Below are 18,611 nucleotides of genomic sequence, written 5' to 3' on the forward strand. Positions count from 1 at the left end.
GCCACTTTCTGTAAATCATTTCGTAACCGCAGAATATCTTCCTTCAGGCCTCCCACCTGCCCAGTCAGCATAGATAAGATCGAGGAATTCTGCTTCACCGCAGCAAGTATGTCTGTGAGGGAAGGCTCCTTCACCTGGTCTCTCCTGTGATGCGTTCTGCCTCAATCTTCCTCAACATGCCATTCCCGCCGCTGACTACCCAGCTCTTCCTCCTCACTCACCGTGTCCTCTCCCAGCACGGAGTATCTGGAGCCCGAGGCCAGGCTGCCTGCCTTCCCACTGCTAGCCACCGGCGTCTTGCCTTCTGCAGATCCGCTCGCACGAGGGGTTCGTGCAAATCTCTCCAGCCTGTCTGCAGCCTCAGACCGCATGTGTCTGCTCCTGCATTCAGTCTCCTCGGCGCCATCTTGCCTTCCCGGCCCCGGACTCGCCGGCTGCGTTTTTTGTTTTTTAGATCGGGTCATTGCAGCTGTGCTAAGCGGTATCGACTCCTCCAGCTTCCCAGCCTCCAGGTCGGTAGGTATTACCAGGTAAATCAGGGATAATCAGTACTTTCAGGATGGACACAGCGCGAGCTCCAGACACACACGTCCTCTTACATCTGCTGCTAGGCCACGCCCCCTTTGTTTGGGGTTTTGCTGGTATTTCAGTTTATGATGTGGGGGCATGTGTAAGCTGTGCGGAGTACATCAGTGTATAATAAGAGGGTATAATAATGGGGTAAATAAATAATAATTCATAAATATGTGGCCAGTGTCGCACTGATAAATGACGCCCGATCTTATCAGGTTTTGGAACACTCGGCACATTTTGCATCGCCATATTCTGAGAGCCAGAACTTTTTTTAATTTTTTCTCCACCGGAGCTGTGTGAGGGCTTATTTGTTGCGGGACAATCTGTAGATTTCATTGGTACCATTTTGGGGTACATACGATTTTTTTTTATCACTTTTTATTTCATTTTTTGGCAAGCAAGGTAACCAAAAACCTGCAATTCAGATTTTTTTTTATTTACGGCTCGTCGATATGATTACGGCGATACAATATGTATATAGTTTTTTTATGTTTTGCAGCATCTGCACAATAAAATCACTTTTATTTCAAATAATTAATTTAATAGTTCTGTCATCCTGTCCTTTGACAGGGTGACAGTTTTTAGCCAGGACGCACCAGGTACGTCCTACAGGACGTACTGGTGCGGTAAGGGGTTAATGTAACAAATTCCCTAAACAAAAACTTGTATATTAGGTTACATTTTTTTTCAATATATTTTCTTTCACGTTACCTATGTAGCACCACCATATTGTGCAGGGTTGTACCGAAACCATTCATTATCTACTTCTAAAATACAACGTGTACTGTGTTATTCTAGACATTGAACAGAATTGGTATTGTAAAGCAGATAGGACATTATTGATGTGTCGCTACTTTGCACCTTACTAATATGTATTAGTTTTGATAACTACATATATGTTGCTTCTTTGCAGGAGAATGAAACCTATGAAAATGAAGTTGATATCTTCCCATTAGGACTGATATTGATTGAACTCTTCTGGAAGTTTGATAAAAAATACAAATATCAAGTAGGTTCTGAGTATTTTGGCTAGTTTACATTTTCTGCAGCCTTCACATCCATTTCTGGGCCTGGACGAGCATAAAGGGATGAGGGCTTGGGTACAATTGTACATCTTCAGATTAGTATGAAAGCTATGATAAGCATGCATGATAACCTCAGCGATCAGCTGCTTTTGTCAAAGGATGCTGTAGAACCTTACAAATTACTTAAAGACCATAGCAAATCATAGTTTCTTCCAACCTGTCCAAAGAGTAGTTAATAGGCTTCCTATAAAAATTGGTCTTAGTGTGTATGAGTGCGTTTCAGATCGGTTAATTGTAAAACCTCATTAAAAAGACTTTGTCACCACATTATAAGTGCCCTATCTCCTACAAAAGGAGATGGGCGCTGTAATGTAGGTGACGGCAGTGTTTTTTATTTAGAAAAACTATAAATTTTTACCACTTTATGAGCGATTTTTAGCTTTATACTAATGAGTTTCTTAATGCCAAAGTGGGCGTGTTTTTACTTTAGACCAAGTGGGCGTTGTACAGAGGAGTGTGTGACGCTGACCAATTAGTGACCAATCAGCGTCATACACTTCTCTCCGTTCATTTGCACAGCACTAGTGATAAAGCTATATCGCTATGTGCAGCCACATAAACACACTATAACATTACTGCAGTGTCCTGATAATGATTATACATTACCTTCAGCCAGGACGTGATGTGTATTCAGAATCCTGTCACTTCTGTAGCGTCTCTGTGAGATTTACAGCAAGGCAAGCGTAATCTCGCGAGATTACGATGTAACCTGTCATTTCAAACGAGATTACGTTTGCCTTGCTGTAATCTCACAGAAAAGATTCAGAAGTGTCAGGATTCTGAATACACATCACGTCCTGGCTGGAGGTAATGTATATTCATTGTCAGGACACTGCAGTAATGTTAGTGTGTGTGTATGAGGCTGCACATAGCTATATCGCTATCTGCAGAGTAAATGAATGGAGAGAAGTGCATGACGCTGATTGGTCAGCGTCATACACTCCTCTGTACAACGCCCACTTGGTCTAAAGTAAAAACACGCCCACTTGGGCATTAAGAAACTAATTAGCATAAAGCTAAAATCGCTCCTAACGTGGTAAAAACAGATTGTTTTTCTGAATAAAAAGCATTACTGTCACCTACATTATAGCGCCCATCTCCTTATGTAGGAGATAGGGCACTTATAATGTGGTGACAGAGCCTCTTTAAGAACTGGTACTGAAGTGAGTGATGCCAATCTCTGTACAGGGCCGCAGAATATGTAGGCCCTATATGAGCAAATGCATATAGATACATTGTGTTAACGCAATAATGGGCCAAAATATATTAGACTGAAATTTTGTATTGGGTATGTCAACCGATACCCGCCCTCCAGTGATTTATCCAGTTTCAAATCATAGGTAATCGATATATATATATATATATATATATATATATATATATATATATATATAACTCTGAGAGAAAAGATGACACAAGAGACCATGCTTGTATACTCAAAATCCTTCTCTCCCGTTTATTGCCAAAATCAATTACAATAATATCATTCAAAAGGGGTGTAGGCTTGAAGTTTACCAATCAGAGGCAATGTGACAATATTTCAAATTCAGCCAATTACAGACATACGATACATTCCAAATGCATTATTATAATTCTTCACACATCAGGGTTTGCTTTCCTGTCCTATTAAGATGGGGGATACATACACTCATACATATGTGAGCATGTCTCTCTCTCCTATCTTGCTCCCTGTTCCTTCCTTCCAATCCTTGTATGGGAACCAAGGTCAAAGATAGCTCAACTTAGAAACATAAAAACCTGTCTTAAAGGAGTAAAGACTTTCTTATTCATTACAAAAGAAACAAGATGGGGACTCCAGACAAGATGGCCGCTGCACAAAATGAAATCATTCAAACGTTATTTTAATGACTTTCACATTTCCCACCTTTTGTTTATTTGAGGACATTTTGTATCCAAGCCATGTGCTTAAAGAAGGACTTATCCCCCATTGTGGACTTACTTAGCCCATACTCATTTCACTCCTACTTGATCAAAGGATCCAGGCTGGTGGATAATCATTTGAGCCTTTGCTGCAAAGCATTGCAAGAGTTTTGTCAGGCCTCAAAATATGAGGCTCAAAAGCAAATCTAATGCAATACATAATAAAACAACCTGCAGGACACTCTAGAGCAGCCCATTATCCATCCCCCAATACCGTCAAACCAGTTAGAGGAGTCTAGGCATGACAAACACTCTGGCCACTCTTGCTCTATGTCATACTTAACCTGCATAATGCCAAAAAGGTCTATATAATGGAAACACGCTGGGTCAACCACTTGGCGCATGTCCCTTGGGCAGCATTCAAAACATCTCACAGTATTGTATATGAATTATCTAATAAATGCAGAAGTTACATTCAAAACATCAAACATATAATATGTTACATTGTCAAATATTTCCACTAATTTCTCTGTATTATATGCTTCCTTTACTGTTAACCAGTTCAGGACCGGGCTATTTTGCGCCTTCAGGACCAGACATCGTTTAGCCCTTTTTAGCACGCGTTAGTTAAATGGCTATAATTTTTTTATTTGTTGGGCTAACGACGTGATTTTTGCGACGTTTTTTCCGTAGACAATGCAGGTTTAATTTTTTATCGTTTTTATACACACCTTTTTTGCTATTTTAGAATTTTTATTCATAAAGTTTGAAAATAATAGTAAAAAAAATAAGCTTTTTTACGTTTCAGCTATTTTTTTTGGGTAATAACATAGTTTTACCCTAAAATAGACCTTTTATTTGTGATCGTCATTGTCTACCGTAAATTTTAATATATTACATGTCTATATTAGAGTAATTGGGTCAGCGCTAGCGTTACAACAATGATTGGCAGGGGGGAACAGTTTTTTTGGGGGTGGGTGTTTTATGTGTATTTATTATTTAATTTTTTTTTGCACTTTACTTTATTATTTTTTTTATTACTATGGTCTGTCCCCCAAAGGTCTTTTTTGACCTTTGGGGGACAGACCATAGTAATAAAAAAAATAACTTTATATATTTTTTTTCTTTCTTTTACACCATGTTTTTCCACTGTAACTGGAGCTGCACAGCAGCCCCAGTTACAGGGGAAATCAGCCCTCTGATAGTGACGCTTGTCACTAATGGGGCTGTGCTGGCTCTTGTTAGACCCAGCAGAAGTCTGTAAGTAACGGCACCCGGCGATCATGTGACCAGTCACATGATCACTGGGAGGAATAGAGACAGTGGCGCGGCCGCTGCCTCTATTCCTATACACAGCGTTCATTGAGCGCTGTGTAAAGAGACATCGGAGAAGACAGAAGCAGCTAAAGCTGCTTCTATCTTCTCCTCAGGGTCCCCGGCAGTCACTGACAGCCGGAGACCCGACATTCAGCTGCCCGATCGCGCGGGCAGCAAGTTAAAACCCGAGCCGTAAAAAGTCTATGGGTCGGGGTTTAAGGACCCTGACCGCAGGCCGTAAAAATACAGCCAGCGGTCGGGAACCAGTTAAACCTACTAATGTTGGCAATAATCCAAACTTCTCCTGCCACGGTACATGTATTGGTCAGAATTGTGTTGCACTGTCACTTACTGTCCTAATGGGACCTTTACCCCTGTGGATACAACAGTTCATGGGCAGCATCTTCCTTAAACCTAAATACACCCAGGTAACTACCTCGGGGTTCTCATTGCTGCAATGTACTTCTTACTTATGAGTGACAACAACCACGGACCTTCACCTCATAACGCAACATAAAACACCTCAAATTGTAAATTGCAGTACCGTGGCATATTTACACACATTATAATTCTAAATCTGACAATATAAACAATAGGGCCTCAACTAATAAAATAATGCTATCAACAATCTTATGCTATCACCCCTCAGGTTTGGGTCCCATTAGTTCATTGTCAAATCCTGTACATCATCATCCTCTTCTTCTTTTGTCTTCTGCTCTTCACTGACTGTCGCCCTTAGTGTAACCCACACAATTATGGAGTCAGACTGTACAGTGGTGTCCAGTGGGGGATTTATTATTATCCTCCCTCTGGTTACTTACTTATTAGAACACTTGGATACTGCTGACTGGTTCACTCAGGTCTTTGGCCTTTGCTTTACTTTGGCAATTGCTAATGTCCTCAGGACTTGGTTTGGTCCTTCTCATCTGTCAGTCACCGTCCCTTGTTAGTATACATCACCGGCCTGTACACAGAACCTCTGTACTGTGAGCCTGGGGCGAGTTCCCACGTAGACGGCTTAGTGGAGTTTTATTGTGACTACCACAATTCTTCTGCATTGAAATAGTCTTCCTCCGGCAAGTTGCTTGTCTTCACGGCTGCTTAGAATTGTTACACTGGCTTCAATTCATGACAAGGACGTTGTTTTGGCTCAGGCTGTGCCAGCCGCATCTCAGTGATGGAGTTCATCATGTTAAAGTCTTTCAGTTCATGTTTACTGGCACTTGCTGGGGACCCAACCTTTATCAATTGTAAAAATAAATATTTATCTAGTGATAACATCATCTAGATAATATAAAAATTGTTCCAAGTACATACAATAACAATGTCAGGCCCTTAACCCCTTCCCTCTTTCTCCTGGACCGATAATTTTAGTCGGTCTACTTGCATCGGGACCTCGGGCAAAGCAATAGAAGCAGGCAAGAGGGGTTGCTGAAAGTTGGGAGCCATTCTAGGGCGCAGACGCTCTTGACTAACCTCGTGAGATCTCTCCCTCCGCCTTATGTCTACCCGAGTGGCAAGCAGAATCAAGTTGTCCAAGGCAGAAGGCAGGTCTAGAGCAGCCAGTTCATCCTTGATCTCGGACGACAGGCCATGCCAATAGGATTCCACGAAGGCCTCATTGTTCCAGGATAGCTCTCCTGCCAGAGTCCGGAACTGGATCGTATATTCGCCCACGGAGGTTTCCTCTTGGCGAAGGTTGAAGATGGCAGTGGCTGCCGATGAGACTCGCCCAGGCTCCTCAAAAACAGTTCGGAATATTCGCACAAACTCCTGGAAATCTTGGGTCTCGGGTCCCTGACGTTCCCAGATAGGATTAGCCCATGCCAGGGCCTTGCCAGTCAGGAGGGATATGATGAATGCGATCTTGGCTCCGTCCGACGGAAATGCTCGAGAGTGCAGGGTAAAATGAATGTGGCATTGGTTCAGAAACCCCCGACAAGCACTGGCGTCTCCATCGAACCGAGAGGGCAATGGCAGCGAGAACCGAGGATCCAGACAGGAACTGCCAGGAGGAGTAACAGGAGGATCGGCTTGACGTACCGTGGCCATAGACGTTACAGTATCCCCCCTCCCCTCTTCTTGGGGCCAGAGCGTACTGTCATGATGCGGGGTGTGGACCCACTGGGCCATACCGCGTAGCGGGATGGCAGCTGGCCAAACAGGTAAGTACAGAGTTCAAATAGTTCAGCGAGGATACCTGAGGCAATCGTAGACAGTAACGAGGCAGGCACGTCCAGGACCAGGCGGCGGGAAGACGTCAGGTGAGGCGTAGCAAATGAAGCGTAGACTGTAGCGCGGCAATAGAACTCGGTAGCACGGAAACAGGATACGGGATACAGGAACAAGGTACACTGGGAAACTGGAAGACACTGGGAGACCATAAGCACGACAAACTTTGGGTAACAAACAACACTCTGGCAAAGAGCCCTTTTTATAGCCCAGGGCATCCTGGGCTATATTGCAGACTTCCTGCAAAAATGCGTGCACTGGCCCTTTAAGACCGGGCAGGCGCGCCCGCCGTAGACACTCGAAGTCCGGAAGTGAGTGCCAGCGCCTCACAGGAGGACGACGCTGCAAGCAGGTAAGATGGCCACGGCCGTCGGGGATTAAGGCAGAACGACTGGCCATAGACGTTACACCCTTCTCTTCGTGGGAGGCGGGTGTGATGATAAGGTTGGCACTGATCTGCCAGGACTGCTCTGTAGGCAAATCAAACAGCTCTAACAGAATTTTGCAGCAACAGCTGCACAAACCTGGGACATACCAATTAGATCTTACCAAATCGATCCTTGCAGTCTTGGAGGGATATGTGAGGTCACATACCATCAATGCAAGTGCCATCAAGAGTGCCTTGGATGCTACCGGTTTACCTTCCTTTATCCATCCACATTCTGTTAGAATCTGGTTTTCACGCCTTCCGCTCCCAGTTGGACACTTTCTGTGGAGAGCAATCTTTTTCATCACAATCATTAATTGATCTTAACCAGATAATTCAGTTGAAGAAAAACATTAATAATGACCTATTTATATTAAACATTCACACTGAGCAGTAACTAATAGTGATACATGCAAACTGAACAGGAAATCTGTCTGGGGTGCACTTTTCATAGGTAACTTTGCTGTTTTACCTATGTCATGCCGTGCGCATATCATGCAGGCTGCTAATAACCTAGTGGTGGCATTATTGAATCCAGGGACAAGCCAATTTTCTGATACGTGGCTGCACATACTCTCCTTGCCAGGTCTGTCATCTCTTACGCTCTCAATTGGCTTACCCGATGATCCAACAAAGTTCCTACTACCAATGGCCCCATAATTGTGGGGGCGATGCCAAAAACTTACCTAGAGTCAGTGTAAATGTTGGCCGTCTTACCTTTTGCCAGGTTACAAGCCTCAGCGAGCACCTCCAGCTCTGCTTCTTGAGTTGAACAAGAAGGTGAGAGTGGTTTCTGGGTAATTTTACCTTGTGCATTGTATCCTGTCTTGTACATCCTATATATGATGAAGTATCTCTTCATTACAAATTTACATTGAAAACCTATAGACTATTTCAAAAGGGTGGAGTTTTATTTTTCCAAATGCATCCGATAATCCAGAACACTTGTAAATCCCACTCCCAGCAGGTCCTGTAAATACCGGATTAATACAAAAACAAACAAAAAAATATTTTTACAGAAATCTTGCATAAAATCAATAATGTTCAGGTAATTTTCACCTCCTTCCCAACTAAATCTGTAAAGATTCATCTCTGAGTGACGTCACCTCAGCCTCCTGTGCAGATTTGCTGGAGGGAGATGGTTTCTTACACAATACCTCATATTTGCTGGAGACTACAGCACAGCATACCCGGTGCCATATTTATCGTTCTTGAAGGATCTGGAACCATCATCACAGAAAAACCTCAAAATCTAGGTTACTGTCATACACATTTAATCTGGATTACTCATTGGGGTCTCATACACATAGACCTCCTAGAACCAAATTCATTAATTCAAAACAAAATACAAAACAAAATTGTACCTGATCAGTCTCCTCATTACTCCCCCTTTTTGGACTCTGCGGAAGTAATGTAGCAGGGTTCAAAACGACATATCTCAATATGGTAAGGTTGGGCACCCTATGTGGGGGCACTATAGCATGGAACAAAAATGACGTTCTGACAAAACGTCATTTTATCTTTTAAATACCTTGCAACCATTTGCTTTAATAACATCATACATTTTCAAAAATAACATTTAGGCAGTACTATAGCACTTGCCTGCATGTAAAAATAAAAATAACAACTGTAATTCTTAATCCAATAAAACAGAAAATAATATCTGCTAATATTAATTACTGCAAACCAATAAACTATATGTTGGAGTAGGGAGTACATACATTTTCAAGACCCTGTGTCTCACAATATCTGTATTTTAATTCTTTTGAATTAAGTTCAAAACATTACAACTTTAAATCGTATCATATCATAACACATAAATATGCAACGTAACTTATATTTTATGCAGACAAATTCAGCCGTAATATTTTACACTCTGTACTTACGGACAATAGCGCATGCGCAGATCTAAGAAACATTCCTAATCACTGCAACCAGCCAGGCAGCCATCTCCTGTCTCCTCACACACATAACCCCCCCTTCTCTTCAGACCAATGCTTTTCAGGAATGACTCCAATTTAACTCTATACACTAAAAATGTTACACAGTACTGCTATTAAGAATAAGAGCATGCAATATAGATCTAAAATCAATGCAATATTGTGGTCACTTGTCTCATCAGTCCATGCTCAATATGTAAGTATATATCAGTCTGCCTTTCAGACTTCACACGTTACAGCACACAGCCCTTCTCCCCGTCACAATCTACATTTTTGTACAATCAACTCATTTGATCACATATACCTCATCCTCCACACTTAACCATTCTCTCTGTGGGTTGTAATCTGGGGATTTAAGGGCATTGGGTGCGCAATTGGGTGCGCAATAATACCAATGTCCTTCACTGTAATTTGTGTAGTAATTTGTATATGATTATCAAATGCGTTCTAGAAATCCGTCTGTACTGGTTCCTACCTTATGTCAGTCTGACAATGCATACAACTGGTGGTTTTTAAGGACCCTTACGCATAATATTTTCCCTATTGCAATGTGTAATGGTACATACACACTTATTACACTTCTCACATGCACTTTCATATATATTCATTTGACTACTACAATCCTGACCAAGAACCTAATTAAATTAATGTCTTTTTAGTTGTTATAGCGTCTTTCTTCCCCTGTTTGTCACAATTTCTTTGGCTGTACATCACACTACGGGGCTTCCCCTGTTGCTCTGCTCTCCGAGTTCTCCATTATCATGACTACCACAGAAGTCCTTGACGGTACTACAAGTACTACAGGATATTACCTACGAATATCCAACCTCTGTCACCTACGGACAGTCTTGGGTTCTGTAACTCTGGTCTGTAACTCTCAGCTCTGCCAACTACGGGCAATCTGTAGTACATCTCTGCTGGGTTAGTGTTCTGTAACTCTGGTCAGAGGTCTGTGACTCTCAGCTCTGCCACCTTATGGACACATAGTACCTCGCCGAGCCAGGCGTACCCGACACTCTACTATCTCAGAGCAAGTGGGCAACAGGATAACATTCCCCTTTGATCCTTATAATGTGGTGACAGAGCCTCTTTAAGTGCCCTATCTCCTACATAAGGAGATCGGCACTATAATGTATGTGACAGCAGTGCTTTTTATTTTTTTTAAAAACTAACTATTTTTACCACTTTATTAGCAATTTTAGATTTATGCTAATGAGTTGCTTAATGCCCAAGTGGGCGTATTTTTACTTTAGACCAAGTGGGCGTTGTACAGGGGAGTGTATGACGCTGACCAATCAGCGTCATGCACTCCTCTCCATTCATTTACTAGAGAAAAGATGACACAAGAGACCATGCTTGTATACTCAAAATCCTTCTCTCCCCTTTATTGCCAAACTCAATGACAATAATATCATTAAGAAGGGGTGTAGGCTTGAAATTAACCGATTAGAGGTAATGTGACAATATTTCAAATTCAGCCAATTACAGACATACGATACATTCCAAATGCATTATAATTCTTCTCACATCAGGGTTTGCAGGTGGCCTTATCTTTCCTGGCAAGCATACAATAAATTGTTCTATTAAGATGGGGGATACATACTCACATTCATATGTGAGCATGTCTCACTCTCCTATGTCACTCCCTGTTCCTTCCTTCCAAGCCTCGTATGGGAACCAAGGTCAAAGATAGCTCAACTTAGAAACATAAAATCTGTCTTAAAGGAGTAAAGACTTTCTTATTCATTTCAAAAGAAACAAGATGGGGACTCCAGACAAGATGGCCGCTGCACAAAATGAAATAATTTAAACATTATTGTAATCACTTTCACACATTGCAACATAAAAAAAAAAACCCACAGTGCTGGGATAGAGATGTACAGTTTAATAGATGCCAAGATACATGATGACCATTCATGTATACAAGTCGGGTTTTTTTTTGAGCGCCTGTAGAAATCTTGTAACTGATCTGACATAAATTAAAGTTCACTGGTTCCTGTGCTTTATACTAGGTTGATAAATTGATTTGTAATATTAATTTGAAAAAAAAAACTAATGTGTTTTTGTGTTTAGGAATGGGAACAACTGAGAAATGCTGAATTGCCACCAAAATTTCTACAACAGTTTCATTTAGAGGTATATATATTTATATTCTATTCTCCCACCCACTGGGATATAATAAGTTGTTCCCTTCTTTCCGTTACTTTTTCTATTTGTATGTTCTAACCAAAGCAGTAAAATATTTATTTAGGCGAGGAATGGTAGGGGGACTGCCTGGGGACCCAAATTGTTAATTTTAACCTGCAATTTCATCCATCAGATGTATTTTGCCTTCATAATATACATTTTGAAGCTTTTTTTAGTGTACATTGCAGGCGTTGTATGAGATTAGAAAAGGGTGTCTACAATACAAAACACAGCCCATGAACATTAGTAATGCTGTTTCTGGAGTGAAAATGTGTTTTTGTTGTTTAGTTCCCTACAATCCCTTAAAATGTGTGAACATGTTTTTAATATCTTACGTGCGGAGATATGATTGCATGAAGTCACAGACCTAAGCTTGAAGGTCCACTACTGAGATATTCCTGATTTACAGAGGTACAGTGTTGTCGTCTAGAGTTTTTTTTAGGATTCAAAGCAACAGCTGCATAAATGTTAAAATTTTTGCACACATATTTACCACTGTTCGATTGTTAGGATGTACAAGACAATTTCGATCCACACAAGGTCTCTACGGCAACACCACACCTGACTGAAATTCGAATCTTTCAGTAGTGCCCGAACTCTAATTTGTAACTTTAAGCAATTATAACTACGAATATCTGTGATATAAAAAACAATATTCTCACCTTTTTTATAAATGAATTCTGGTGAGTCTCATTCAACATGTGATGAAAGTACAAGCAAGGACAAAGGTACAAACAAAGGACCGGTGTGTGTGAACAGAAGCCTCCCCTTCCACGTAAATATCTTTAAGGGCAGACCATCAGTTTCATGCATCTTTAAGATTACACATGCCAATAATTGGGCGAACGAGTCCCGATCATTCAGATGTGCTGCCGACAATATGTAAACTGTATGGGGACCAAACGATTGTAATAACGCTCATAATACCGATCGTTCGTGCCCATAAAGTTTACATTGGCCAGTGTTAAGGGCCTTTAAATGAGAGCTGATCGACCTGATATCGGCGATTTTCATGGGCAGAAATTTGCCTGTGTAAACCAGCCTTTAGTTACTAACTTGTGTTTTTTTTCCCCCCTAATTTAAGGCAGCAGTGATCAAGTTAATGTTGTCGAAAGAACCTAGGAGAAGACCAACAGCCTCTTACCTGAAGGAGTATTTTGAAGAAAGGTTTATTAACCATTCAAACACTCGATAATAGACCCTCTTTAGTACCCCATGACTCAGTAGAACAAAGTGAAATGTTGATCTGCACTTGGAAACAAATAACCACAATGTCAATTCAGAGTAATGTGCAGCATATCATCCCTTCAGGTCGGATCCCCCCTCTCCTAAAGTGATGACATATCCTACCGATAGGCCCATCACTTTAGAAGACGGGAATAACCCTTTAAGCTGCAGTATGTAAGCAAGTCCTCCAGGAATTACATGTACGCTAAAGAATATTTTGTAGATGCAGAGTTGTGAACTCACAATAAGACTAATCTTTTTAGGTCTGTGCGAGTACTAATCCTTCGAAGTAGCTAGGTTAAAATTTATGAATCAAATGTCTTTGTATTTATAGTTTGTATCATATAAGAATGAATTTTACATTTTAGCCTTTGGTACAGACTTTCTTGTTTCCTTCTAATAATTATGACACTGCTTATACAGATATTTACATGTTAGCTGTAAGAAGACTCCTTGTGTTTTTTTTTTTGACCATATAAAATTTACGTAAGGCAGCTTAATTTTTTTTTAAATAATGAACTTTTTAATATAAATTATATAATTATGCTCGATACCCTCTACTGCTGATGTACATATCCTCAGAAGCTCCTCTATCTGCTTGCCAACGTAACAACATATCCGTGCAGACAAAACATCAACCCACTGCTTTGACAAATTGTCTAAAGTAACATCACGGCAGTAACCATGATTGGCCATTTTGTTCACTTAATACGTCCTGCCCATGGATTAAATGTCATTTCAGTGTCAAATATACAGAGGAACAGCAGGGGCTGGGAGGGCTACCTGGAGCATCCTTAACATATACAGCTAGCCTACAAAATTGCATCTGTACCTGCGTCTATATGTACCGTAACCATTTTTCTACCTATTGAAGCTTACATTCTGTGTGATATAGAGCTGTAAAAATGCATAATGTTTAATGAAAGTATAGAAGACCTGGAAAAAGTATTTTTATTTTCTTAAATACTGCTATGTAACGCTCAGGGTAGCAGGGAAAGGTGATCTAATGGTTACGGTCTATTAAGTCACTAATATTACCAGCAAGTATATACAGGGAAATTCTGGGAAGACACAGGATGCAGACGTAGGTTGTAAATACTTTACTTATTGTGTAATGATTTTCATGTTTTGGTATTTCCTTCACCATTCACACAAAGTGAAAGTAAAAATTCAGCTGTTTTCTGTAAAGGGTTTATCCGGGATGTGATAATGTTTTATAAGGCGCTGGAAGTGAAATAAATACCAAAAAATCAATACCTACCTATCCTCGCCCTGGCGATCCAGCACTGATACTCCAGTTGCACTCCCGCTTTTTGTTTACATGCACGTAGCATGCAACCGCTGCAGCCAATCAGAGGACTCAGCAGGGCTCACTGGTGACAAATCGTATGTCTGGCATAATGCCAGAAATACAACATATGACCGCTGAGTCCTCTGATTGGCTGCAGCGGACACATGCTACGTGCATGTAAACAACCACAGGGAATACTGCCGAAGCGCTGGATTGCCGGGGGCAAGGGTGGGTAAGTATTGCTTTTTTGGTATTTATTTAATCTAAATAACCCCTTTAAGTCACATAAACCTTATACAGAAAACAGCTGAATTTTTACTTTCACTTTGTGTGAATGGTGAACCATCAAAGCGTAAGCTATTATCCATACGTTAATTCACAGTTCTGCTGTTTGTCAATGAAAACAGTCGACAGTTATGTCGACAGATGGATTCCTAACTGCATGATCCTTATGATGCAGAATTACAGTTTTAACTCCTTCATATTACTGTACATTACCTGTGCAGACATAGAGAAAATGAGGAATGCTGGAAGATTTTTAGCTCTGAAGCTAGTATAATTGCAAATGAAGGTTATAATACAGACTGTAACTCAGGAACCGTAAGAGATAAGTAATAACGTTTTCGGAAAGTTAATCCGCTTTTTATGTACAGCGTGGGCCATTTATATGGATACACCTAAATAACATGGGAATGGTTGGTGGTATTAACTTCCTGTTTGTGGCACATTAGTATATGGGAGGGGGGAAACTTTTCAAGCTGGGTGTTGACCATGGCGGCCATTTTTAAGTCGGCCATTTTGTATCCAACTTTAGTTTTTTCAATGGGAAGAGGGTCATGTGACACATCAAACTTATCGAGAATTTCACAAGAAAAACAATGGTGTGGTTGGTTTTAACGTTACTTTATTCTTTCATGAGTTATTTACAAGTTTCTGACCACTTATAAAATGTGTTCAAAGTGCTGCCCATTGTGTTGGATTGTCAATGCAACCCTCTTCTCCCACTCTTCACACACTGAAGTGGGACCCGCATCTCTCAGCTACTTATGGCATATCCTATGGATATGCCACAAATGTCTGTGATGGGAATCCCCCTTTTAAGTCAATAAATAGCAGTCACTACATGCAGTGGAGACCGACATTTTCTTGGTAGTGACCCTATCACTATCTTTCAGATTGTTCAGATAGTGGGCACCAACTGTGCTTGTAGACAAGGAGTGTTATGTGCATTCCCAGCAAATCAGCATTGAATTACTGCCTTTGCAGGTGCCATATATTTAGAGCCAATTATGTGATCACATCCCATCCTGTGAGATCAGGAAAGCCTCCCCCAAACAAGGCCTTGGGAAAGGCTTTCCTGATCTCTCCGGATGGGATCCGATACCATCCTTGGCACCTGCTGTAATACACTTGCGTGCATGAGCTCTACAGTGAATCCTCCATTCCCAGTTTGAAGGTTGTTTAATCTGTGTTTTAGTGACTGCTACTTAAAGGGTTTATTTCCAATTCATACATATATGGCATGTCCACAGGAAATGCCATTAATGCCTGATAGACGTGTGTCCCTGCTCTGAGACCTGAACCTATCTCCAGAACAGAGATCACCGAAACTCGTCCAGTCTGGCGAGGCGGGTGCTGCATCTAGACAGAGAATGAATGTGCACAGCTCTCTCTATTTTTTTCAATGGGAGTTATGGAAAAAGTCGAGCCCACTTGCTTGTGTGGCCACATCTCCATTCATTCTTATCCTGAAGATAGGTGCAGGTCCCAGACATGGCATATCAGTGGGAATACCCTTTTAAGGTTTGTGTTAGGTTGATAGATTTGTGGTATAACAATGTTTGTTTAGCTCAGGAATTTGGAGCTGGGGCAGCTTACTTCTTAAAAGATGTAATGCGAAATCCCATCCATTCACCTTTTAACAGGTGGACCTCATACCAGAGTGGTAATGCCCTCATGAAATAGGGTAATCCTGTTCCTCTTATTTCATGATGAAGTGCTGTATGCTTGTGTATACATGGCTTAAAGTACCTGCAGAGTTTGGGGTGCTTATGTGTTGTTCCTGACTGAACACATCCTGAGGTCACCACTGAAAATTTTGTTCAGGCATTGGCATTGTTAATCGTAATGCATGAATGAATTTTGTTCAGATTAACATCAGTGCATGTGGCTGTTGAGCCCGAAATGCCAATTACGAGTGCCAGGCTTTGGTTGGCAGCACATTACATTTACTGATGTTAATCTGAAAGAGAGACATTCATATTTTCAGACCTATGATCCCATGTGCCTTCGTGATGTTACCAGAAGTATGTTCAAGCTGTGCTCCTTCAGGAAAATCACATAAGCATTTTGTTTCTGTAGGTGTCTTCAATGCTTTTTTGATTAAGGCTTTAGAGTCTCCTCTATTAAGTTCCAAAAAATTCTATAAAAGTACAATTGCAAGTTTGTAAAGCATGTAATGTAGTACAGTGATCTTGTCACGTTGCACTCAGTTTCTGCTGATGAAAACGGACTTTGGACTGCCATCTCCTTGGTATAAATCTGAAATTGTGATTATTTTTTTTCTTCCTCTACTTATTTAATCCAACAGTGATTAACAAGTGTGTTATACTGCTCTCATCCGCATTGTGATTATATACACACGTCCTGGATCAGTACTATGGAGTGCATTGGAATAGTGTTTATATCCCTTTAAAATTTGTCATACTGTAAATTGAATTCATGACCCAATCTGAACAAAAAAAAAGAAAAAGTGTAATGTTAGTTCAGCCCAATACCCAACTGAACCTCTATCTTAGTCAGAGGTGTAGAAAGCTAAGGTATGTGAGTTTTATCCTCACACTTGAGCGGTTTTAGTTGTGGGTTGTGGCACGGATGTAAAACAGAGGTCAAGGCTGATTTTCTTGGTATGAAAATCTGCAGGTTGCTAAAAATCCTTTAAATCATTAACACTTTGTGGATTGTTAGAAATATAAAATCACAAGTGACCATAGTTTTTTTTAATTTTTTTAAATGAAATCTAAAGAATGTTGACCGCATCTGTTTCACAGTTTTATCATGCCAACAAAAAAATAGAAACATTTTAGATTATATAATTGTGATGTGTTACATAACTAAAGAATTGTGCAAATAAATACCTAATCTTCATAAATGTGATTACAAATTAATTGTTAATAAAGCTCTAAATATAATCAAGTGTCTGTCATTTGTGCCTATATATAAAGAAGTGGGGAAGAAGGAAAAAAAAAAAAGAAGACCGGCGCTCCTGGAGAAATACAGAAATACTGCTGATTTTTGTTGTTTCTTTGGGGTCTTAGAATAGATATGCTAATTAAAGCAACAAACCGGCAATATTTCTGCATTTCTCCATTTCCCTTTCCACATTCGGGAGAGGTTTTCTAGAACACTGAGCTCTCTCTTCCCGTAAAACTAATTTTTGAATATTAATCATTAAATTAAGTTATCCTCCCCTCACTATCAGAAGTTCCGTAAGCGAACTCTATCCTAAATTTTTATAACAATAGTACAAAAAGATTGATGCAAAACACAATCAAGGGAGGGAACCACTCCCCCTTTGAACATTGACCCATGACATTTGACCCAGAGCTGATGGGTCTTAGCATTTTTATCAAGTAGAGGAAAAAACTGAGGTCTATGATCGAGCGCTGATATAGCATAAAAGGAAACAGTGTTCCAAGTTTATTCCAAACAGGTTTTAAAAAATTCCAAATGTGCACAGGGGTGGTTGCAGTATTAATTGGCTTGCGCGTTTCGGACAACGCTCATGTGACTCATGGCTTGTGTCAGTTGGTAATGCAACATGCCGTGGTTTATATCCGGTCAGGGAAACAAAGTATAATTATGTAACACCTGTCATAGGGCGAAGTTCTCATGAAGACCAGAGCGTCGCCAAGGTAAAGCGAACAAGTTGATATATGTACATAAATGTATCCATTATGATATGATAACATAACTATATCATAGGATGTATTGTAATACAAAAAGAGGTATATTAACGTTAATTTGTTATATAGAATCGGGAATGAATCTGGAACCAGATATAAACAGAGTGACAGCTGTGTAATAAAAGACACTGCTCAAAAACATAATAAAAACAAAAAAGTTATAGAACATTTAAAATAGATTAATACAAATACTAGTTGGAAATAGTCTAAATATGACAATGATTTATAACGGTGACGCATCATATCTATGTTATTAAACATTCAATAATTATCAGGAGGCAAAACCCTCTTATATATTTGCTGTTGAAAAAGGTATCTCCTTGGTATATATGTACTCCTATTTCTAATTTTTATTCGTTCTATATAATAGCCCTTTGATAATATAAATTTGACATTAATTGTTACTTATTTGGAAAGAGAAAAAAATATTATTTTTGGGATGTATGTTTACCAATTGGGTGAAATGATATTTGAACTTCTATTTAG

The 18,611-nt window shown here is 40.2% G+C and overlaps 1 protein-coding gene across 1 annotated transcript in view; it reads left to right on the plus strand.

Moving 5' to 3' along the window:
• Window positions 1-17,329, plus strand: part of LOC142759971 (interferon-induced, double-stranded RNA-activated protein kinase-like) — a 100,707-nt gene extending 83,378 nt beyond the window's left edge. The window contains exons 16-18 of the mRNA XM_075862809.1: window positions 1,487-1,582; window positions 11,529-11,591; window positions 12,727-17,329. Of these exons, the coding sequence (XP_075718924.1) occupies window positions 1,487-1,582; window positions 11,529-11,591; window positions 12,727-12,837 (270 nt within the window). The 3' untranslated portion in view covers window positions 12,838-17,329. The remainder of the gene's footprint in view (window positions 1-1,486; window positions 1,583-11,528; window positions 11,592-12,726) is intronic.
• Window positions 17,330-18,611: the final 1,282 nt, after the last annotated feature.

Source organism: Rhinoderma darwinii, chromosome 4 (assembly GCF_050947455.1).
Source record: "Rhinoderma darwinii isolate aRhiDar2 chromosome 4, aRhiDar2.hap1, whole genome shotgun sequence".
NCBI classification, from domain to species: domain Eukaryota; kingdom Metazoa; phylum Chordata; class Amphibia; order Anura; family Rhinodermatidae; genus Rhinoderma; species Rhinoderma darwinii.